General features: G+C 39.7%; 2 protein-coding genes and 1 long non-coding RNA gene across 3 annotated transcripts; 1 reads left to right on the forward strand and 2 right to left on the reverse strand.

Moving 5' to 3' along the window:
* Positions 1–7,876: 7,876 nt before the first annotated feature.
* On the reverse strand, positions 7,877–9,087 carry LOC138908025 (uncharacterized). Its single transcript, XM_070198657.1, has 3 exons — positions 8,843–9,087; positions 8,143–8,536; positions 7,877–7,930 (listed from the first exon to the last, which is right to left on the reverse strand). Exons 1-3 carry the CDS (start codon positions 9,085–9,087, stop codon positions 7,877–7,879), a joined length of 693 nt encoding a protein of 230 aa, XP_070054758.1.
* An 8,303-nt stretch (positions 9,088–17,390) lies between these two features.
* Positions 17,391–17,921, reverse strand: LOC104121611 (major pollen allergen Ole e 6-like). Its single transcript, XM_009633642.4, has 2 exons — positions 17,666–17,921; positions 17,391–17,563 (listed from the first exon to the last, which is right to left on the reverse strand). Exons 1-2 carry the CDS (start codon positions 17,862–17,864, stop codon positions 17,538–17,540), a joined length of 225 nt encoding a protein of 74 aa, XP_009631937.1. The 5' UTR covers positions 17,865–17,921; the 3' UTR covers positions 17,391–17,537.
* Positions 17,922–18,079: 158 nt separating this feature from the next.
* Positions 18,080–21,806, forward strand: LOC104121612 (uncharacterized). Its single transcript, XR_691978.2, has 4 exons — positions 18,080–19,639; positions 19,722–19,853; positions 19,932–20,783; positions 20,865–21,806. It is a non-coding gene; the product is annotated as an uncharacterized lncRNA (long non-coding RNA).
* The last annotated feature ends 3,499 nt before the right edge of the window (positions 21,807–25,305 follow it).

Raw genomic sequence — 25,305 nt, forward strand, 5'->3', positions numbered from 1 at the left:
AATGGAGGATAACTAGCTCGATTCAGGGCCCGTCATACAACTCATGAGTTCAGTAGTCGAAGAAGGTCACGCCGAGATAAATTTCACGAGCTTGACCTTGGATTGGAGAAATAAGTACATAGAATATTTGAAAACCGAAAAGCTTCCCTCAGATCCGAGAGAATTGAGGGCCCTGCGCACGAAGGCAACACAATTCACTTTAACCGAAGATGGAGCCTTGTTTAGAAGAATGTTCGATGGTCCATTATCGATATGTCTAGGACAGGGAGACACCCAGTACGTTCTAAGGGAAGTTCACGAAGGCACTTGCGTAAATCACTCCAGTGCTGAATTATTGGTTCAAAAGGTAATCAGAGCAGGCTATTACTGGATCGACATGGAAAAAGATACGAAAAAGTTTGTTAAAAAATGTGACGAATGTCAAAAGCATGCACCAATTATTCACCAACCTGGGGAACTGCTCCATTCGGTCTTGTCACCATGGCCATTCATGAAGTGGGGAATGGACATCGTTGGCCCCCTTCCATTGGCACTAGGTAAAGCTCAATTTATTTTATTTATGACTGACTATTTTTCTAAGTGGGTTGAAGAGCAGTCTTTCGAGAAAGTTAGGGAGAAGGAAGTCATCGACTTTATTTGGGATCACATCATATGTCGATTCGGGATACCATATGAAATTGTGTGTGATAACGCGAAACAATTCATTGGCAGCAAAGTGACCAAATTCCTTGAAGATCATAAGATAAAAAGAATCCTATCAACACCTTATCATCATAGCGGGAATGGGCAAGCTGAATCAACCAACAAAACCATCATCATAAATCTTAAGAAGAGGTTAACCAACACCAAAGGAAAATGGAAGGAAATTCTACCAGAAATTCTTTGGGCACATCACACAACATCGAAATCCAGTACCGGGGCTACCCTATTCTCATTAGTTTATGGCGCTGAAGCTCTAATATCGGTCGAAGTCGGAGAGCAGAGTATCCAGTTCCGATATGCAACAAAGGAACCAAATAACAAGGCCATGAATTCGAACCTAGAACTATTGGATGAAAGGCGTGAAACTGCCCTCATCCGATTAGTCGCTCAAAAGCAACGAATCGAGAGATACTACAATCGAAGAACTAATCTTCGATATATTAATATTGGGGACTTAGTACTAAGAAAAGTCACCCTCAACACCTGAAATCCTAATGAAGGAAAATTGAATCTGAATTGGAAAAGACCGTACCAAATTTTCGAGGTCACCGAAAAGGTCTTACAAGCTCGGGACAATGAATGAGGAACAACTACCAAGCAATTGGAACATATCTCACCTAAAACGGTACTACTGCTACGGTACGCCCTTTTTTATTCCTTTTCTATTTTCAGATTAACACATACAGGTGGTCGACAAGAAACAATGATGGATTTTTAAGCGAACGGCACAAAGTCTTTAGATCTGAAAGCACGTGTTGCACTATTTTTCCCTCAGACCGAGTTTTGTCCCAAATGGGTTTTTTCGGCGAAGTTTTTAACGAGATAACGATTCATCGTGCGAACTTAGAATCAAGCCCGATTACGAATCGGTATCGGAGATCCATTCGACATTATTTGAGGTTCCTTTGCAATCAACCTCAAATATTGGGGGTTACCCTCGGATATGCGTTATCTTCGAATATCAACTAATCAAACTATATAAACATGTCCTAAGCTAATTGGATTTTTTTATCACCTTTGTGTGTATTCTGATAATTACCATACACTCAACTAAAGCTATGAGGTTTGGGTAAGATGTGTTTATGTTATGATGTTTCATCTGATTTACTAAAGTGCTGAAATTAGTTTTCACTATATAAAAATCCTACACTTGATTTGCATAACAGATCCTTAATGTAAAGATACCCATGCCCTTTTTCTTAAACTCATGTAGTGAGAGTATTATCCTGATTCCATGATGATAACACTTTATTCATGTTTGTAATGATATGAACTCTGCTAAATGTCCCCTGTAGGTGTTCTTTTAGATACCCTGCACTCATTTTGTTCTTCAATACTTCTGCTTGTGTTTCATAATCCTGTACATGTCTATATTATCCTTAAAACTTTACTAAAGCTCATACAAATGAACTAGGCTTAGCTTATGAACCTAAGATGAATCTTCTGCCCTGTTTAAGTATAGTAGTATGTTTTATTCTCTAACGAGACTAGATGAAGCTGAGAGCCTTCTTTTTTAGAAAGAAGCAATCGTGTTATTTGGCATGCTAGTGATACGGAGGTAGTAGAATTGGCTTCTTATCGGTTACGGGATTTAGCGATTTTATGGTATGATAGTTGGGAGAGATCTAGGGGTCCGAACGCTCCTCCAGCCGTGTGGAAGGAATTTTCTGAGGCCTTTCTTCATCACTACTTGCCAGCTGAGATACGATGAGCTAGAGCTGATAAGTTCTTGAACCTTCGACAGGGTAATATGAGTGTACGAGAGTATAGTATACAGTTTGATTCTTTAGCAAGGTATACTCCCCATATGGTGGCCGAGATGAGTGATAGGTTGCACCTGTTCGTGAACGGGTTGGGACCACATCTGATAAATGAGTGCACAACAGCCTCCTTGGTAGAGGGCATGGATATTTCCCGTATTCAGGCTTATTCCCAGACCCTTCAGGATCATAAGTTATATGCTAAGCTCTCTAAATGTGAATTCTTGCTGAACTCAGTAGCATTCCTTGGCCATGTGATATCTGATGAGGTTATTAGTATCGACACTCAGAAGATCGATGCAGTGAAGAATTGGCCGAGACCTACAATACCGTCAGAAGTCCGCAGCTTTCTGGGGCTATCAGGATATTATAGGCAGTTTGTAGAAGGGTTTTCCTCTATATCAGTACCATTGACTAAGTTAACAAAAACAAACTACCAAGTTCCAGTGGTCTGATGCTTGTGAACATAGTTTTCAGGAGCTAAAGAATTGATTGACATCCGCGCCAGTGCTCACTCTCCCAGAAGGAACAGAAGGTTATGTGGTATATTGTGATGCCTCAGGTATAGGTTTGGGGTGCGTATTGATGCAACGTGGGAAGGTGATTGCTTATGCATCAAGACAATTGAAGAAGCATGAAAAGAATTACCCGACTCATGATTTGGAATTGGCTGCAGTAATATATGCTTTGAAGATATGGCGGCACTACTTATACGGCGTCCATGTTGACATCTACACAGATCACAAGAGTTTACAATACATCTTCAAGCAGAAGGAGTTGAATTTGAGGCAGCGTAGGTGGCTTGAATTACTGAAAGACTACGATGTCGAGATATTGTACCATCCCGGTAAAGCTAATGTTGTGGCAGACGCTCTCAGCCGTAAGTCAATGGGAAGCTTAATACATATTGAGGCAGGTAGACAAGGGTTGACCAAAGAGCTTCACCAGCTGGCCAATATGAGAATCAGATTGTTGGACTCTGATGACGGAGGTGTTACTGTACAGAATACAGCAGAATCATCTTTGGTAGCCGAGGTAAAAGCACGGCAATATGAAGATCCTACCTTAGTAAGATTGAGAGAGGGAATTCAGCAGTGTAAGATTACAGCTTTCAAGATCGGAGGAGATGGGACACTGAGATACCAGGGCCGATTATGTGTACCTAGTGTGGCAGGGTTGCGAGAGAAGATTATGATTGAGATTCACCAGTCCCGATATTCTATCCATCCTGGCTCGACAAAGATGTATCATGACGTTAAGGAGCAGTATTGGTGGGATAACATGAAGAAGTCTATTGCAGAATTTGTAGCCCAGTGTCCTAATTGTCAACAAGTAAAGATCGAGCATCAGAAACCTAGTGGATTGATTCAGAATATAGAGATTCCGACCTGGAAATGGGAGGTGATTAATATAGACTTCATTATTGGATTACCTCGCTCTTATCATAAGTTTGACTCCATCTGGGTGATAGTTGATCGACTTACAAAATCTGCCCATTTTCTGCCAGTTAAGACAACTTACACGGCTGAAGATTATGCGAAGTTGTATATCAAGGAGATTGTTAGGCTTCATGGTGTGCCGGTATCTATTATATCAGACCGAGGAGCTCAATTTACGGCTAACTTTTGGAGGTCTTTTCAGAAGGGTTTAGGCACACAAGTAAATCTCAGCACTGCATTCCATCCGCAGACTGACGGACAGGCTGAACGTACCATCCAGACGCTTGAAGATATGCTACGAGCATGTGTTCTAGATTTCAAGGGGAATTGGGATGACCATCTGGCACTTATAGAATTTGCCTACAATAATAGCTACCATTCCAGTATTAAAATGGCCCCGTATGAGGCACTGTACGGGAGGAGATGTAGATCACCAGTTGGATGGTTCGAAGTCGGTGAGACAGAATTATATGGGCCAGATTTGATTCACCAAGCCATTGAGAAGGTGAAAGTGATACAAGAGCGACTGAGGACGGCACAAAGCAGGCAAAAGTCTTATTCCGACGTCCGACGTCGTGATCTGGAATTTGAGGTTGGTGATTGGGTTTTCCTGAAGATCTCGCCGATGAAGGGTGTTATGCGTTTTGGGAAGAAGGGTAAGTTGAGTCCGCGGTATATTGGGCCGTACAAAATTCTTCGACGAATTGGACAGGTTGCTTACGAGTTAGAATTGCCATCTGAATTGGAATTTGTCCACCCGGTATTCCATGTATCTATGTTGAGGAAATGTATTGGAGACCCTTCTCGGGTCGTCCCTATCAAAGATGTACAAGTTACAAAGGATCTATCATATGATGAAGTGCCAGTGGCTATATTAGATCGACAAGTCCGCAAGCTGAGAACAAAGGATGTAGCTTCCGTGAAAGTATTATGGAGGAACAAGAATATAGAAGAAATGACATGGGAAGCAGAAGAGGAGATGAAGTCTAAATACCCTTACCTATTCCAGAGTGAAGATAACGAGGATGCCGAGGGAAAGAAGGACGCATTATAAGGTGGAACGGCTCTATGAGGTAAGCAATAGCTTGTGAATACTTTTTTTTAATACAAAATGGTAATATGCAGATAATGTACATATCCATAATGCTTTGTATAGTCTTGTAAGGCCATAGGTTAGGTTTAACTGCTTGCAAGTTTGGCTAGTGTCCATTTTATAGGGGAAACTCAGCCGGAAATCTCCGTCGGAATCCACAATGAGTTAGACACCCCATAAACCCTTACATTCGAGGACGAATGTTCCTAAGGGGGAGAGGGTGTTACAACCCAAATTCGCATACCATAGATCATGCCGTAAGTTAGTCGACGTAAATCCAAGAAGAGATTATCTTTGAGATGATAAGAAGTTAATCCTATTGGTCTTAAACGATACAAGGGTGTATAAGAGTAGTTAACAAGTATTTGAAGTTAAACGAATCAAGGATGTTGTAACCCGTATTTTCGGGTAACACTAGAGGTGATTAATTGTCCCAAGAGGTCTTGTTTTAATGTATTTGAATCATATAATATCCGCATCATAAGTCTTGAAGTCAAGCGAGTTATGAAACAAAAGTCGATAAAAGTTGTCGCAACTTAGGTTTATAATTTTACTTAAACTTTAGGTCAAATGTTACTGTATTTTTCTCCCAATGTGCTTGTAATTATGGGGTGATCTACCTATCAAATTGAAGATCTATGAGTCTAGTTTCCAACGCATTAAACCGTTCATCGATACGATCTCGGAATAGAGAGATATTCACGTTTTCGTGAGAGTGCGCCAAGCTGCTCTCTATGGGGCCCACAAAGGCGGTTTAAGACATATGGACATATATAAGATACCTCAACCCCGTTTTAAGTCATTATTTTTCAGTATATTCAGACCTTATAACCCTAAAAACAGTCTCTCAAGGTTCTCTCATGATCCAAGACCCAAACAAAGGGCAAACAACACAAATCAAATATCGGGAATCCCGTGGCGCTAGTAAGTTTCTTGTTCTTCTTGTTGTTGCTGATTTTTGTGTTGTTCCAGCTCGTGTGGGAGGTTGTTTTAAGTGTTTTATGTCCTGTAAATACACCTTCAAGTTTTTAATATCAACCCTAGGTGATTTCAAGTCTTCTAAAGTAATTCTAGTGCCGAAAAACCCGAATTAATTGCTAGTTTCGCTTCCTTGTTCTTGTGGCAGAATTGAAGGGATATTTCGTGGAAAATTAAGGTCAAATTGGAGTTGTTCTTTCTGTTTAAAGGTAAGGAACCTCTTACTCTATATATATTTAAGATTATCCAAGTTGCAGCTAAGTCGTTGAAGCTAGAACTTGTGAAATATATATCGAAAGGCTTGGTAGTAATGTTGTTGGTTGGTGGACTATTTTGGAGGCTCAATATGATTATTAATGATGTTGTTTGGGCTGTTTGGTGATTGTATTGACTTGTGGGAAGTCATATAAATAGGGGAGGTGCTGTCCGTTTCATCGTAAAATAGGTTGGGGTCGATACATAATAGTTACGACGCTTAAACGATAATGATAGTGCCATTTCTCTTATTGTAGACTAAGGAGTCGTGACATTTGCATAGCTTGAGGTTGGGCAGTATATACAAGGTATGTGAGGCTATCCCCTTCATTCTTTTGCACGACTCCGATTGTACATAATGTAATGAACGAGCTCCCAATGATACTCTACTCTTAGAAGCTAGCAGTACTTACACTGCTGCCCTTCTTATGAAACGATTGATATTGATGTTACTTCTCTTATCCTTATATTATCAATATTGTTGGTAGTTCCTGATTCTTATAAGATTCTTGATGAAAAGTTAATCCTAATAACGTGTACGAAGGATACCGACCTTACGTCACTCCGAAAGGTTCAAAATGTGATTCCAATGAGTCCAGCATGCATCATATATATGTATCTATTTTACTCTACCGAGCCGCGCTATAGTTGGCCGGGTACGGCACCTATTGTGCAACCACTGATCAGTTGGGTTTTACCGAGCTCCACGTGGCCGGGTATGATTCTACCGAGCCCTATGATGGCCGGGTACGTTTTACCGAGCCTATTACGGCCGGGTACGATATGATGATGGTGATGCCACACAAAGGCGTATATTTTAAAAGTTTATGTATATATATATATGTATGTATCATGTGTTTCATGTCAGTAGCCCTCAGAGGTACCCAGATGTCACAGGTTGTATATTCCCTATCCCTGTTTACATTACTGTTCTTACTTATGCTTTCCTGCCTTACATACTCAGTACTTTATTCGTACTGACGTCCTTTTTATTTGTGGACGCTGCATGTCGTGCTGCAGGTCCTGATAGACAGGTAGACGTAGCTCCCCCACCACAGTAGGCTGTCCAGTTCAGCGGTTATTGGCGAGATCCCTTCTCCGGACTTGCCGTGGTCTTGGTATGCATTTTTGTTATAGACATTATGGGTATGTCGGGGCCCTGTTCCGGCAATGTTGTAGCACTTATGTTCCTTTAGAGGCTCATAGACAGGTGTCGACTTATGTATGGTTTAGAATGCCTTTTCGGCTGATTTTTGTTGTATAGTCTTTCATGGCATCATGATAGCTCGTACCTTATATATAGTTTCTTGACAGTCTTGTCGTCCCATGTTATGTATGTTCATGACATTATCTTTCATTGTTGGATGTTCATGATCCATGTCTACTATTTATATTGATCTTGTCGGCCCTTAAAGATAATAAGGAAGGTTAGATAAAATGTACGTTGGTGCTCGGCAAGTATGGACCGGGTGCTAGTCATGACCCTCCAGTTGGGTCGTGACAGAACCGTCATGAACCCGAACTGGTTTTTCGATATAGACATTGCCCTCCTTACCCTCCCTTCCACCACCCTCTCCCAAACATTCATTGTATGACTTAGTAACTTGATACCCATAGAGTTGTTACAATTCTGAATATCACCTTTGTTCTTATACAGCGGAACCATCGTACTCTACCGCCACTCCTCTGGCATCATCTTCATCCTGAAAATAACATAAAATAGCCCAGTCAGCCACTCCAAGCCTGCACTACCCACATACCTCCAAAATTCTACTAGAATCTCGTTTGGTCCGGTCGCTTTGCCCCGACTCATCTTACGCAACTCTCCCACGACCTACTCAACCATAATATGCCTACAGTACCTAAAGTCTCAGTGACTCTCGGAGTGCCCCAATTTCCCTAGCACGATATTTACATCCCCCTCCTCATTCAGAAGTTTATGAAAGTACGACTGCCATCTTCGCTTAATCTGGGCCTCTTCCATCAATACTCGACCTTCATCATCTTTGATGCACCTCACTTGATCCAGGTCACGAGCCTTCCTCTCTCTCGCTTTGGCCAGCCGAAATAACTTTTTGTCCCCACCTTTACCCCCCACCCCCCACCCCAGTTCTTCATACAGCCGACTGACCACAGCAGTTTTAGCCTCTGTGACCGCTACTTTCGCTTCCTTCCTAGCTTTCTTATATTTTTCTTTGTTCGCTCTCCTCTGATCCTCGTTGGTGCTCTCTACTAACTTAAGGTAAGCCGTTTTCTTTGCTTCCACTTTACGTTGGACCACATCGTTCCACCACCAGTCGCCTCGGTGCCTGTTAAATTAACCCTTCGAGAGCCCTAATACCTCTCTGTCCACCTCCCTTATACAGTCTACCATCGCCGTCCACATAACGCTAGCGTCCCCACCACTCTTCCAGGCTCTCATAGCCGTCAGCTGCTCCTCCAACTCCCATGCATTATCCTTAGTCAAAATTCCCCGCCTGATCCTCGGTTGACCCCGTACAAACCACTTCTTCCTTTTTATCAAGATACTGACGTCCATCACCAGGAGCCTATGTTGTATCACGAGGTTCTCACTCGGGATCACCTTACAATCCTCACACAACCCCCTATCACACCTCCTGAGGAGGAGATAGTCAATCCGAGTCTTAGCCACCATACTCCGGAAAGTAACCAAATGCTCCTTCCTCTTCAGAAAAATAGAGTTCACGATCACCAACTCAAAAGCTCTAGCGAAATCAAACAATAAAGTACCACCTCTATTCCTATCCCCAAAGTTGAAGGCACCGTGCACCTCGCCATAGCCACCAGCAGACGACCCAATATCACCATTGAAATTTCCTCTTATGAATAACGTCTCCATAGGCGGAATACCCACCACCACCTCATCCAGCACCTCCTAGAAGTGCCTTTTATTCTCCTCAACCAAACCCGCTTACGGCGCGTAAGGGCTAATGACATTCAGAGTGCTCCCTCCAACTACTAACTTAATCTCTATCAATCAGTCATTTACCCGTCTACCCTCTACCACTGACTCTCTGAGCTCCCTATCTACCAAAATACCCACTCTGTTCTTGCCATTCATGCTTCCGGAGTACCACAATGTATACCGGTCTGCATTCCTCGCCTTCGATCCTACCCACCTAGTCTCCTACACACACACTATATTGACCTTTCTCTTCTGAAGAATCTTCACCAGCTCTATAGACTTACCCATCAACGTCCCTATATTCCACGATCCGATTCTCAACCTATAGGCGCCCTTGTTCCCCTTAGCCCTTTTGGACCCCGTCCCACCCTCTGACCCTTGCCCTACCCCCTTCCCTATCGCCTGCCCTCCCCGAGGATATGACCCTTTCTGCCATTACAAACCACATCTGCTATACCTATGGAAGTCTAGGGGGAAAAAATGCCAACACAGAACAACAAGGGAACACACAAATAAGAGACTCGAAGGGAACAAGTAGTAACTACATGCCTACTACTAGACTGACTAGACTAGTACGAATTACTACGTCAACTAATTAATTAACAAAGGAGACAGGGAAACAGGAGGCGGGAGGTACCAATTCTCACGAATAGAACCTGAACTTTCGACTTGGTATTCTCCCGATATTGTGGAACCTGACGTATAGCGGCTGCTCTGCTGCTTTTGCTCGTGCACCTCCCTACCGTCACCAAACAACCACAAAAATGATACATGCAAAACACACAAACACACTGAAACGAAGAAAATTATAGGAGGACCGGACTGTCACCATCACCAGCTGCAGCGCGTGGTAGAAGAGAAACAGCGTGTGGTAGAGTCAATTATATAGTTGATAAAAACGAAACTCAGCAAAATAATTCTTATTGTTCCAAAGAAATGCTGCTCCAACTGTTGTTTCCTAACGACCTGCAAATAAGAGTACTTGGGAATGGCTTACTATTGGTAGATATTGTCTATTTGTAGCTATTAATCTTGTAGTTTCCTCTAATAAGATCCTTTTATCTTTAACAAAAGGACTTGGGTTGGATCAGGCTCCGAGGATGGACAAACTCCATGAGAGAGCACTTCTTCTTTTAATGGATTATGTACAATGTGAATTTGAAGTAGTCTTTCTAGAGGATTTCGAACATCGAATAATTATAAAACAATAAATGACTACGTAAAAGTCAATTAAGAGAGTCAATTCAAGTTAATTACCTATACCCCTAAATAATGGAGGATATAAATACAAATTTCAATTTCAAGGTTGCTATTTTACGAAAGTTTCGCTAATTGCTTTTCCCTTTCTTTAATGACGAAAAAGGAATAGCATGAACAAATAATTGTGAAATTTCCAAAAGACAATTATAATGTTGGAAGACAATAATTTTTTTAATATCCCCGACAAGCACGGGTTATAAAATGTTTCCCTTTCTTTGTGTTGTAGAAGAGTTTTATTGTTCTTTTTCTTTTTTAACTACTTTATTATTGAAAGAAGAGAATTATTTTCAGCATTATACTTTCTTTTGCTTCATTTTCTTTGTCAACGCAATATATATATATATATATATATATATATATATATATATATATATATATACAAACTTTTAGATTTTTAGGTTTAGATTCAAATTTCTTATTATTTAGATGAATTATGTTATTTTATGATAAAAGTTGGAAAATAAATAAAGAATGAGGGAGTCTTTACTGTTTTAAAAAAATTATTGTCAATGAAGTTGCATGGTACTGCTTGTTTTTCAAAAACTAAGAAAGACGTTATATTACTTTTTTCCCTTTTCCCTATCTTTTAAAACTATGACTAACGCAAATGAGTAATGCAATTTGTAGTAATGACTTCTTGTAGTTTTGACAATATTTTGTGTGGTTTGGGGGAGGATACCAATTTTTTTCCAAATACTAAGAAAAGGGGAGCCTTGGAGCAACGATAAAATTGTCTGTGCGTGACCTATAGGTCGCGGGTTCGAACCGTAGAAGCAGCCATTAATCTTGCATTAGGATAGGTTGTCTACATAACGCCCTTTGGGGTGCAACCCTTCCTCGAACCCGCATAAATGCAAGATACTTTATGCAACGGGCTGCCCTTTTTTTTTTACTAAGAGAAGTTTAATTCTTTAACATTTTCACCAGTTTGCCACTTTTATGCCATTGTATTTAGAAAATGCTCACTTTTTTAAAATTATATCCGTGGTGTGAACATTAGTTAATTAAAATTTAAACTTCAAACTAGATGGCTACCTTCAAACTTCACACCAGTGATTTATTTTGAAAAAGTGGCCAACCTTTAAATACACAGCTACAAAAGTGGTTAAATTTGCCAATATAATCTGGTAAAAAAAGGGAAGCTTACAGTTTTGGCCTGCTATTTAGAAGGGTGAAGTAATAAATAGCCCTAAAAGTGGATGGCGTTAGAATTTTGTAGCCGCCCATCCAACTGCTTAAACTAAAAATAGTCAGTGAAAGTGTAATATATACACAATTTATGTATTATATGTGTATTATTGTGTATAATCAATATATAATTTATGTATATGGCTAGAAAAAATAAAGAATGAATATGACATGCTATTTGTGTAAAGATCCCTTGAAGTTTTGTTCCCGCTTGCCCCATGACTTCAAGTTTAACAAGTCTCGTCTCTCGCTTGTCCCGTGGACAGTATTTTTAAATTACTCTGTCACCACCGAGTCATTTCTGGCAACAACTTCACCAATAAAAAGGCCTTGGCCGGCCGGAAAAGCTTGGGGGATTTGCATCTATACCCAATTTTTGGGTCACATTTTAACCTATACCCGCTTTGCAAAAAAAATTGCAAGCGTACTAACTTTTTGGGTAACTTCAAGCATACGGGCCTGAAGTAGCAAATATTTATGTCTGAAGTTTGAACTTCAGAATTTTTTGCCTGAAGTGTAGCCTTATCAAAGCAAAACTTCAGATATTTTTGCCTGAAGTTTGGCTTGACTTTCAAAGGCAATCACGCAAACTTCAGTTCATAGTGTAAGGGAAAACTTCAGTTTCTCCTCACTTCATAGTGCAAACTTTAGACAAATTAGTCTGAAATTCAATTCTTTAATTTGTAGTGCAAACTTCAGGAACTTCAGTTCATAGTGCAAGGGCAAACTTAAGTTTCCCCTCACTTCATAGTGCAAATTTCAGTTTCCCCTCACTTCATAGTACAAACTTCAGACAAATTAGTCTGAAGTTCTTCAATTTATAGTGCAAATTTCAGGAACTTCAGTTCATAGTGAAAGGGCAAACTTTAGTTTCCCCTCACTTCATAGTGCAAACTTTGTCACACCTCCTTTTTTCCGAGTGGATAGGGAATTTTTTCATATTAAAGTGGCATTAATCGAAATAGAATTATTTATTCAGTTCAAAGTCGCCACTTGGAATAATTTATGGTGTCCCAAGTCACCGGTTTATTTTAAATTCCAAATCGAGGAAATTGACTCTATTTATGGTCCGCGAACACAGAAGACCGGGTAAGGAATTCTGTTAATCCGGGAAAAGGTGTGAGGCACTCCCGAGTTTCGTGGTTTTAGCACGGTCGCGTAACTATTATTAATTGGCTTAATTATCTGATTTATTACATATTTAAAACCTATTGTGCATTTTAGCTTTTTAACCGCTTTTAATATTTATGCAATTTGTTTGAACAAGTCGCGATGTCGCGCACTCGTTTATTTTTGTACATATTGCGAATCGCGCCACGTGAAACGCACCCGCGATTTACAACATGTTAATTTTTATTATTATTCGAAGTTGTAGTCGAGTCACGTGAAACACATACTCGAATTGGGGATTATGTATCATGACTATGCCACGGGAACCGTACCCATAGCCATGATGATTTATTATTAATCGCGCCTAAAGCAAACTACGATGTTCATGATTTTTTCAAAACTAATTCGAGATTATTGTAAGGCCATGAGTTATGAAAATATTTGTGGCAACTCCCAAAATATTCGTCAAAATAGCAAATATTCAATCTATGACATTATGATAATAAGCGGAGTCTCTAATTTTCACATGATTGCTAGAAAAATGAACTTATACGGTATTATCTAATCATCTGTATCCATCAACCAGCTTCAAATTTTTAAACTCATAGCAATCATCATAAAATAAATTTAAACAAACACATGCTAATATAGCCAAAATCCCATAACTTCACACTAACCAACCTGATAATTTATCAGGTTGATGTCCTTTCGATCAGAAAAACACCACAGATATATACCAAAAGAACAAGAGGCTGCAGAACGCAAGCAGCTTCTAGTGCAAATAGCAAACCATTATCAATAGGATGATTAAAGTTCCAAGTGAGGTAGTCAGGAAAAATAAATTTAATGAACGCACACTTGTTAATATAGCCCAAAAATCCCATAAGAACAATAGAATCAAAGCAAATAAAATTACCTCATCACTCAATAGAACAAAGCAACTTAAAAATTGAGAAGAATTTAGAACGGACCTTTAGTGAAGCCAAAACTATATTTTTGATTGAATATAGAAAAGCCCCTTTAACAAAGCTTCACAACAGAGACAAACACCGGACAAAAGCTTCAAACCAATACTCCAAGAAATTCGAACAAAATCTGGAACCAAAACCTCGTCGAGGACCTTGCCGGTGACTCGAAACCTCGCCGTAAAACTTGTTTGCGCAAAGAATATATATCCCTAAAATCTGGTTGGGTCTATTTTTGGATGAATTCCTTCCCAGATTTATTTTTCTTTGTTTTCTTGTGTCTTTTCAATTTTTGAGAAAGAAGATGATTCTCTTCTTTCCTCTGTTTTCTAACTCTCTCGATTCTTTTTCTCTTTTTGTTTTCTGTTTTTATCTTCTTTTTAATTGTGTGGTGATGGAGCTTAAGCAATTGGGTGTGGAGCTTGAGAGAATGAAGATCGAGCAGATCTAAAGAGAGGGAGAGGCGTTGATGATGATTTATTTTTGTGAAAAAGAGACTCCTCCACTGCCCCCCTCTATTTTTTCCGTCTCCGTATCCTCCCCCTTTTATGTCTGTGTTTGTCTTGGGTAGGTGTTATTTGTAGGAAATTGCTAGTAAAGTGCATGTGAATTAGTTATGAGATGATGATAAGAGAGAAGTGACAATTTTTTATTGGCTCTTTTTTTTATCTTTTTTTAAGGTAATTTAAAATTTAAATTACTACACTAATATTTTAAACTAGATAAAATATAAGAAACTACTAAGAAAAGTTATAAAATTATTAGTCTTACCAAATTAAAAGAAACATATATTTTTTGTAAATTTTCTTTTCTTTTTGCAAATAAAACACAACTAATATCTAAAAATGTGACTCTTTTTGTATGATTTTAATTTTATCAAATAAACCTGCTAAAATAAGTGAAATAAAGGTTAAAATATGTAGATTAAACTTAAAATTATTAACAACTAAAAAGTGTTAAAAAATCTCAAATATAGTCAAAAATTAGATGCTCACAAACTTCAGACAAATTAGTCTGAAGTTCTTCAATTTGTAGTGCAAACTTCAGGAACTTCAGTTCATAGTGCAAGGGAAAACTTAAGTTTCCCCTCACTTCATAGTGCAAACTTCAGACAAATTAGTCTGAAATTCTTCAATTTGTAGTGCAAACTTCAGGAACTTCAGTTCATAGTGCAAGGGCAAACTTCAGTTTCCCCTCCCTTCATAGTGCAAATTAGTCTGAAGTTCTTCAATTTGTAGTACAAACTTCAGGAACTTCACTTCATAGTACAATGGCAAACTTCAGTTTTTTCTCACTTCATAGTGCAAACTTGAGACAAATTAGTCTGAAGTTCTTTAATTTATAGTGCAAACTTCAAGAACTTCAGTTCATAGTGCAAGGGTAAACTTCATTTTCCCCTCCCTTTATAGTGCAAACTTCAGACTAATTAGTCTGAAGTTCTTCAATTTATAGTGCAAACTTCGGGAACTTCAGTTCATAGTGCAAGGGCAAACTTCAGTTTTTCCTCACTTCATAGTGCAAACTTCAGACAAATTAGTCTGAAGTTCTTCAATTTGTAGTGCAAACTTCAGGAACTTCAGTTCATAGTGCAAGGGTAAACTTCAGTTCCCCCTAACTTCATAGTGCAAATTTCATACAAATTAGTCTGAAGTTCTTCAATTTATAGTGTAAATTTCAGGACAAATTAACTTTTCAGTGTAACTAAGAGCTGGTTTGGCATCACATCGGGCTTTACCTCATGGAAAATTCTTCATATTCTTCATACTGGATTTGGAACTTCTGTATATTCAGTATGAGATAAACACATAACAAGATGAACTAGAGAGTATCTGTTGCGCTCTCGATGCATTTGGATTTGTATCTCGAGCTTGCAAAATAAAGGATTGTAAAATTTGCAGAAGCCCATATTTTACCTTCTGTTAACAGGGTTTCTGAATTCAAATAGAGAATAATAACAATATTCTGTTTTGTTATTTTATGACAGTATTTGATCAAATATAGGTTAAGTTGTTAATTTGACTTCACATTTTATTAGTGAATATATTAAAGTAGTGGTTGAAAAGTTAATTTGATAGACTAGCAGAGGAAGCAGGAGAAGAGGCGTTTGAAATTGTTAAAATTAGGATATATATTAAATAATTTTAAAAATATGAGTATAGGTTAAAGGGGTGCGACCAAATAGGGCGCCCGTGCAATGTTTACGAAAAGCTTCGCTGCAACGGCCCTCTCTCTTTCTTTACTCATTTTCTTTGCCGTTTTCTCTCAAAACGTAACCTACTTTCTCTATCATTCCCTCACTTTTACTTTTTTTCTATGTATGTACACAATTTATGTATATACGTTGTGTATATACAGATTATACAATGTATTACACAACTTATTACACGTTAAACACTAAGTACGCAATGCATGTATATACCGAGTATACATTTACTATACAGTTATTATACACTAAGTATATACACGCGGCTTCACCTTCCTTTCAATCACAGAGTTGGAAATAAAACTCAAAACATCACAAGCCCTTTAGTCCGACTCGGGCCTAACGTTTGCTCGTATAATTTTTAATTTGCTCATAAAAAATTAGATTGTATTTTAATTAATAACTTATAAAATTTTAGACTATGATTTAATATTTTCTTATAAGATTTTTTGTTTGCTCAAAAAAGGATCTTTAGACATGGTCTAAAAGGTTTATCAATGGAAAAAAAAATCATTTACTTAATAACTTATACAAAAAGGGACAACTGGCGAGAATATTACTATGGGTATGTGTATATTATTGTAACTTAGTAAGTTTACATTATAGTAACTGGTTAGATAGGAGAAACAAAAAGTAACTGGTTGGAACCATTTAAATTGGCAATATCTAAATAAGAAAATATACAGTTAAAAATAAAATGATATCCAGCTATGATAACAAATTATTCTTTCAAATCTGATTATATATTTCAAAATCCATAATCTGATCATAATTAAAGTTTGATTTGATTCACTCTGCAGCTACTCTACAAGCTATAAAAGCACACCTCTTGGTTACCTTGATTATCCAAAGTAAGCAGAGAAAAACGAAACACACTATCTAAGACTACATATAGAGTGGATTTCTAAAAGGAGAATGGCAAAGCTTTTGACTTGTGTCCTTCTCATTGCTGTTATGTTTCTTGGTAATCAATAACATACACTTCCTTTTCTTTTTGGTATTTCAATACTTGCTTCCTAATGTGAATACTTAATTTTCTTTGCCTTTTTGTGTTTTATTGGATGTAGTTGGAACTATGATCCCATCAACAAAGGCGGCAAAGACCTGCTATCAAATACATACAGAAATATTGTGCGATCAAGGCAAAGTTGAACCAAAATGTTTGCCATTTTGCAAGCAGAAATTTGGACCCCAAGCTGGTGCCCAATGCATTGAAAATATTGGCCTTGAGGGTCCTTTTTGTGCTTGCAATTATCCTTGCTAGTTACCTTTTCACTTTCCTTTTGAATAAACTTTAATAATTTCTATATTATATCTCAAATTATAATATATTATTTGTGCTTCAGGAGCCTTGGGAATGAAAAGTCTCTCTTTATTTAAATTTTCCTGTTTATTTTTCTTCATTCTTCATCCATGGAAATTGATTAAATTTTCAGAGGAGTGAGTCTATACATATGCTCATAGGAAATTAATTTAAGTGCAACGGACTCAAGGATACAATATATCTTATAAAAAAACAAACTAATGAATTTACTTTAATTCAATTTTGAGCATTACAACTGTCGTAGGGAAAGAAATTAATGAACTAATTAGAGAAAATATGTGCCATATCTCCTACTAGGGGGTGGTCCCCTCACCCCTGCATCATTGGTCCTCGTTCAATGCTTGAGATTCTCGATTTTGGCTGTATAATAGAACACGAAAAATAATTAGAAAACAAAAGCAGCTCGAATATTGTTCAAGTCAACAAGTGGAAAAAAAATATAGAAATGAGTTTAATTTGTACCTTTGAGCTCCATCATACCACAGTCGGCGTCACATTTCATCTCACAAAAAGTGTAGCCATGGCCCTCATCAGCACATTCCTTTTGACAATTGTCAAAGCACCGCTTGAAAACTTCATCGGCTTCAGCTACGTCAACATGCACAGCTGACAACACAACTATGCACATTACAAACACTGCTACTACCTTCTTCGCCTCCATTTTTTTTTCCCACTTAATTATTTTGCCGGTTGGTTTATTACCCTTGGACGATTTGTTAATGGACATGAGATTGTATTTATAGGTTATTCTGACCCTTTACGTTGGAGTAATATACCTTAAAGCAAGGGAAAGCTTGTGGATTTCCTTGGATTTTGGAAAATGAAGAGTCATTGATTAGACTTGTGTTCCATAAATTGGGGAAAGCAAGTGTGTGTTATTCCGTATTACAGCATTGTTTGTTCACTAATTCAAAAAATGATTTTGACCACCGAATAATTGACTGGAAGGTGGGCAACTCTTTCATTAACCTCTTAGGACAATTACAGTAATTTTTTCAAAAACTTTCAGTATCAACTAGAGAAAATAAAGCCAGGCTTTGTGATTTCAGTGAGCAATTCGTTTGGTGGTAAATCTGGCTGCATATTTGGTGGTAAAAGGGCCATGGATGAATATGTAACGGCAGACCATAAATGTAAATATTCTTTGCAATGGCTGTCTATTTAATACCAAGAAATATTCTTCATTAAATATTATCTGATGGCAAACATTCGATCTGCTCACGTTGATCGTCCTTCCTTCGGGGTTTATCCGATGCCAACTACATCTGTTATTCCCGGTACGGGTTATTATTTGATTTACTTTCTACATGTTTTCAGTTCCACGTGTCATGCTATTATTCGATCATTCAATATAAACCAATTTTACCCTATATAGATAGTCTCCCTGCTTTCCGGTGGCATATTATTGTGTCATCACGAAGTTGGTGAAGATTCCTTTCTTGACGGGAAATCTTTTGAAAACCTTCTGAACAGTCTTTGATGCTTGAAAGGACGCACGCCTTCTCGCATTTAATACCCCGAACAGGTGTTGCCCTACGATTTAGCAATATTTTTACCGGTTCTCGAGGTAATCATGACCACGATTTTTCTCGTCTATATCTTTACTTATGCCCATCATTTTACCTCTTTCACTTCCAAAACTTTCAAAAGTTTATTATCTTCTTTGCACTTAACCTTCTTCTGCTTTCATCTCTTTCCGATTTTCTTCAAAAAACTTCCATTGTCTTTTTGCTATCATGGCTTCTTTTATTGAATCTTTTGAAAACTCTGGTCTTCTCTTCGGTGGAGGCCCGAAGATAAATAAAGACAAAGAGGTTGATGTTGATGTTGATCCTCCCATGGTAAGCACCATCATCTCCAAACATCTGAACACCGTCAATGACTTCCAAGAGAATTTCCCCTCCGCGTCTTCACGAACTTGGGTCGAAAGCATGTATCCTTCCTCTATTCGCCCTTCCAATATTGCTGTTGTGAAGGAGGATTGCAACTGCTCAGACCTTAACATCATTGCTCCTGACCTGATAGAGCAAATTACCTTCACCAAGGAAGGCTTTACATATGTCTATATATATATCTCTTCACCTTCGGTCCGTTTTCTTTGAGCGGGGGCTTGACCCTGTGATCTTGGAGTTCTGCCATCGTTACCAGGCCTGCTTGGCATAAGTAGGCCCTTCGATATGATGAAGGTGGCTTGCCTATGTCGATTGTGCACGGAGACTGGGAAAACCCTAACTTTGGCGCACATGATGAATCTCTACTCCCCCAAGATTTTCCGTGAGGGAGTAATAAATTTCAGCAAACGTGGCCACTATGCCCTTCTCACCAGCGTAGATGATGACAATGACCGTAGGTGGATGGAGCAGTATGTCATTATTGCTACCAGAGATATCATCCCGGCCACAACACCATCCTTCCCTGAATCATAGAATTGTTCACGTAAGTTTGTAATTTATTCATCACTTTCCTTCATAAAAAGATCACTTCCTGTCATTGTTGGCCTTAGTTTTCGTTGTTTCAGTTGCTCGATGGACACCAATGAGGGTCCAAGGCCTAGACCAATGGGTTCAGAAGATTCTGGATATTACAATGCCAGATACCCATCAGTAGAAGAAGATGGGCCTCAAATATGGATGGAAAGCCAAGAACCACGGTAAACTGATCCCCTCTCCTTTCAGCCTCTATACGAACATAAGTAAATTTGCTAACCATATCTTTTTCTTGATTGAAGACTCCTACAGGGCTTTGTTACCTGCCCCGAAGTGGATGTTTTAGCTGATCATGTGGAGGCCACGAGATTGCTACAAAGTGCTCTCGCCCGAAGTGGTGCCCTCGGATCTGCCTCCGGTGGAGATGCTTCCTCCCCGAGTCCCCAGCCAGAGAACAAGCAACCAAAAAGGCAGCGTTTTTTCTCGGCTGGTGATAAAAATAAGAAAATAAAGACTACAACAACCGAGCCGACCACAGTGGTTGTTGTGGAAAACGGAGAAGCCAGTGATAAAGTGGCTCCCCTCTAAAGAAAAAGAATAACTTCATCAACTCAACCGGGAGAGCTTTAGAACCCGACCCCAGATGAGGTACAAGCACTTTAGGGCGAGTTTGATATAGTGGAGGATGTTGATTATCACTTTCCAACCCCTATTGCTATTTCTGGTCTCGGGAGGTCGGACCCAGGGCCTCTTCTGCCTTCGATCGATGAGCAACCAATAATCAGCGTTGCTCCTGTTGTAACTGTTTCTCAACCTTCAACGCCTACAACTTTACGCCCCTCGACACCAGCTGCATCTTTTCCACCAGCACCCACTGCATCTCCTCCACGGGCAACGGACGCCTGAGAGAAGGGTATTTCTCCTCCCCAGTCTCCTGACCACGGGAATTAGGGCATATCTATTCACCCCCTTCTCCATATCATCGAGGGATGAGGAATGTCACTCTCTCATTTTCGAAGGGGTGCCATCTATTGTCCAGGCCGGTGGAACTTGCCAACTATCTAAAGTCGCTGGCTTCAGAGAAGGATAAGAAGAAGATACACTCTCTTTTAGTGGAATGTTTGTTGAATAATGCAATGCATAATGCAGCAGTGGTATCGTACTTGTTCTCTTATTTCTTGTTCTCTACTTATATGTTATAACGAGATTTCTAAACTTGATATACTTTTTTACAGGCCAACTTCCTTGCTTCTGAGGGCCTTCAGAGATTGATTCTTGACAAAGAAGTGCTTGTATCTGAGGGGGATCAGTTCTTGGCCAAAAGGAATTAAATTGTTGCGCGTCTCCCGGTGTTGGAGGCAAAAGTCGTTGAAGCGGGTGAGCTTGAGGCCTGGTTACAGCAAAGTGAGCAAGAAGTGATGGGCCACAACCAAGATTCTCCTCAATCGCGTGCACATCTCCAAGATGCTAAGGCTAAGTAGGTTGAACTTCAAGATGTTGTGCTTGCTGCGGCTGAGCGCGAGTCTGCCTTCGTTGAATAAGTGAATAATTTGGAGGCAACCTTGAGCTCCAAAGTTGAGGAGGATAATGCCGTCGAGGAGAAGAGGGCCACGATGGAGGAGAGAATCAAGAAGATCATAGATCAAAATCGGCTTCATCTTTCTAAAATCCATGATCTCGATTCTAGCCTCGTCGCCACGAGGTCCGAGAGGGATAACCTTCAAGCCGAGGTTGACAAACTTAAGGCAAAGCTCTAACACTAAGGGGATTCTCTCATTTTTGAAAAGACGTACGCTATGTATCATATGAGGAGAAAAACCTTGGAGGAGGCCAAAGCAGGCATCGTTGATATTGATGATGACATCGCCAAGGACCGAGCATTGAAGTTAACTGCTCGAGAATGTCTCTCGGCTCAACATGATGTAGCTGACCTTTCGAGCACCGATTCCAAGTGTTCGGGAATCGAGGATGAAGCTGAAGAGAATGAGGATGAAGGCCCAGGACCTGAACTGGCGGCTGATCTTTCCACTTTCCCCGGGGGAGGGGGCGTAAATGCCTCTATCCCCCCGAGTTCCGGCGGCGATAATGTTTAGAATTTGTTTCCTTTGTTATTTTCTTTTGCATTTTTGTACTTATGCCGTTTGGCATTTTGATAAATGAAGAAGACTTTTTCTTAAGTATTGCGCAAAGTTTATTCTTTTTGCGTCGAATTAGATAAGGCTTTGTGTGTATTTTCGTCTAATAACTTTTTGTTCCGGGCATAAAATCTTCCGGAATCAACCATTTACTATGAGAGTTTCATAAGAGACGACCCTCTTATGTTTACGGTGCTCTTGAAGAGGACGTCTCCTGTTCATTCCGGCACAAGCATTTAAATTTTTTGTTATTTTTCAAATGATAAAATCAACTCATAGTTTGGACATGAAACAAGATTTAAAAAAGGGACTTTATTTTATTCCTTCTATCTTCAAAAGTACACAAGCATTCGTTTGCTAAAAAAAGAAAATTCCAATATATGTGGCTAACTTGTACAACTTATTTCTTTGAGATTGACCATGTATTTCCCGGTCCCGATGAAATATTATTGTTCCCGGTTCTTGTAGTCCCCGATTTTCATGGAAATATTGTTGTCGTATCTTATATTACTTCCCCCAGTATTTGAATGCGAAGTATGCGAATTGGAATACTGAAAGTCTTGCTTCATTAGGCGGTTGAATAGTCTTCGGTTTGATGGCAAGTTTAGCTTCCCATTAGGAATTTGCCATTGAGCCAAAGATTATTTAACCATCCCACAGTTGTTTGTTACTTCAATGCTTGTCATTTGAAGGTGTTAGTCTTGCCGATGGCACTTCTCTCGTAGTATTTTTCCGTTGCCGCCTCATAAAAAACCTTGTCAGAAAAACCAGATTGGGACAAGAATTAGCCGAAGGAAAACGAGTGCAGCACATACTTTCAGTATCGATAGCATCCATCAGCAGTAATACCTTTTGAGGTGAGTCACGATCCAATTGCTTGGAAATTTCACTCCATCTTAATTTTCTAGCTAGTACGATCCTTTACCGGTGACAGCCAAAACTCAGTAGGGACTTTCGCACGTCGGACCCAACTTCCCACCATTGATTTTTCGAGTGTTTTGAGTCACTTCCCTCAAAACCAAATCCCTGACTTTGAAGTAACAAAGATTGCCTCTCCGATTATAGTATCTTTCCATCCTTTGCTTCTGAGCTACCATCCTCACGTGTGCCAAGTCCCTATGTTCATCAAGTAGATCCAGCTTCACCACCAATACCTTGTTATTTGTTTCTTCGTTTGCTCGGGAAAACTGTAAGGTTGGTTCCCCTACTTCCACCGGGATCAGAGCTTCCGCGCCATATATGAGAGAGAAATGTGTCTCTCCCGTGCTTGATTTTTCTGTTATCTGGTATGGCCATAGCACGCCCGATAATTCTTTGGGCCACTTGCCTTTATCCGCTTCTAACCTCTTTTTAGGTTTTGGATAATCACCTTATTGGTTGACTTTGCATGTCCATTAGCGCTCAGGTGGTATGGTGAGGAGGTAATTCTTTTGATTTTCATATCTTCGAAAAATTTTGAGACTTTGGAGCCTATGAACTATGGTCCGTTGTCATAGGCAATCTCCTTCGGTGTTCCGAACCGGCAAATTATGTTTTCCCATAGGAAGTCGATCACTTCGCGCACACCGATCTTTTGGTAAGGACCTGCTTCAACCCATTAAGTGAAGTAATCAGTTAAAATTAAAAGGAATCTTACCTTTCCGGGACCCGATGGCAGTGGACCAATTATATCCATCCCCCATTTCATGAATGGCCATGGGGACAGTACCAAATGTAAGATTTCTGCCGGTTGATGAACCAATTATGCTTAGCGCTGGCATTTGTCGCATTTATGAAAGAACGCGTTTGCATCTTGTTCCATCCGGGGTCAGTAGTATCCTATCCTAACCAGCTTTAGTACCAATGAATCTGCACCGGAATGGTTCCCGCAAATCCCTCCATGGACTTCTCTCATCATGTAGTCCGATTTCGATGTTCCTAGACATTGGGCCAATGGGCCTTGGTACGATCTCCTATACAATTGCCCTCCCATAAGGCCAGTAACGAGCCGCCTTAGCCTGGGATGCCTTTGGGTATTCGGGCAACTTGCCATGCTGCAGATATTCAATGAAATAATTCCTCTACTACCAGACTAGGTTGGTTGTATTTACTTCACAATAAACACCCACACCTAGCACCGAGTGCATAAGTTGAATGATAGTTCTGGATTCAAACTCTTTCATCTCCGTGGACGACCCCAAATTGGCCAATACATCTGCTTCTACATTCTCTTCTCTCTGCATGTGTGTGATCGACCACTCCCTGAACCGTGCGAGCAATGTCTGAAATTTAATCACATACTATTGCTTGTATTACTTTTTTGAGTCGAAAATCCCGTACACTTGGTTTACTACCAGCTGGGAATCACATTTGATCTATATGACCTCAGAGACAAGTCCCTGGGCCAGTTCGAGCCCTGCAACCAAAGCTTCATACTCAGCTTCATTGTTAGTTAACAGAATATTTTTAATGGCCTGCCTCAGACTTTCCCCAGAGGCGTGATTTGAACCGCCCGACCCTTTCACATTGGAAGCTCTGTCCGTAAATAAGGTCCAAACTCCTGATGTCATTTCCGGCACCAACACCTCTTCTTTAGCAGCTACGGGCAGTAACCCGAGACTATTGGTCACAAAGTCAGTCAAAACTTGTGATTTGATCACATTCCTAGGCTTGTATCCAACATCGAACTCACTAATTTTTACTGCCCACTTGGCCAACTGACCTGACAACTCAGGCTTGTGAAGAACATTCTGCAAGGGGAAAATTGTCATGACGGCTACTGGGTGGCACTGAAAATAAGGCCTAAGCTTTCGAGAGGCGACTGCGAGAGCTAAGGCCAACTTTTCGAGGTGTGGATAGTGAGTCTCTTCTCCTGATAAAATTTTACTAACATAATAGACAGAAAATTGCGTACCTTCCTCTTCTCGAACTAAAACGGCACTTACCTCTACTTCTAAGACTGCTAGATATATCAATAATTATTCACCTTCCCCCGATTTTGATAGTAGTGGGGGGCTTGATAGATAACGTTTCAGATCTTTCAAGACCTGCTGACATTTTGGAGTCCATTCAAAATTGTTATTCTTCTTCAGAAGTGAGAAGAAGTGATGACACTTTTACGAGGATCGAGAGATGGACCTGTTTAAAGCGGCCAATCTTCCGGTTAGCCTCTATACTTCTTTTACGCTCGTTAGATGGTCCGGGATTTCATCGATGGCTTTGATTTTATTGGGATTAACCTCGATCCCTCTCTGTGAGACCAAGAAAACCAAGAACTTACCAGAGCCAACCCCGAACGCACATTTTTCCGGGTTGAGCCTCATGTTATGCTTCCTCAGGATATCGAATGTTTCTGGGAGGTGCTTTAAATGATCTCCTACATTCAAAGACTTGACCAACATGTCATATATATACACTTCCATTGTTTTACCTATTTTCTTTTCGAACATCTTGTTCACGAGCCTCTGATAAGTGGCTTCGGCGTTTTTAGGCCTGAAGGGCATTACATTATAACAATATGTGCCAAAGTTCGTTATGAGCAAAGTTTTATCCCGATCCTCTG

Source organism: Nicotiana tomentosiformis, chromosome 1, assembly GCF_000390325.3.
Source record: "Nicotiana tomentosiformis chromosome 1, ASM39032v3, whole genome shotgun sequence".
NCBI classification, from domain to species: domain Eukaryota; kingdom Viridiplantae; phylum Streptophyta; class Magnoliopsida; order Solanales; family Solanaceae; genus Nicotiana; species Nicotiana tomentosiformis.

Coding starts and splice junctions, on each gene's coding strand:
- LOC138908025 (XM_070198657.1), bottom strand. CDS start 9,087: ATGGAGACGTTATTCATAAGAGGAAATTTCAATGGTGATATTGGGTCG. Junction 8,537..8,842: donor GACTATCTCCTCCTCAGGAG/GTGTGATAGGGG, acceptor TTAATTTAACAG/GCACCGAGGCGACTGGTGGT. Junction 7,931..8,142: donor TTCTGAATGAGGAGGGGGAT/GTAAATATCGTG, acceptor TGTTATTTTCAG/GATGAAGATGATGCCAGAGG.
- LOC104121611 (XM_009633642.4), bottom strand. CDS start 17,864: ATGGAGGCGAAGAAGGTAGTAGCAGTGTTTGTAATGTGCATAGTTGTG. Junction 17,564..17,665: donor TGGTATGATGGAGCTCAAAG/GTACAAATTAAA, acceptor TCTATTATACAG/CCAAAATCGAGAATCTCAAG.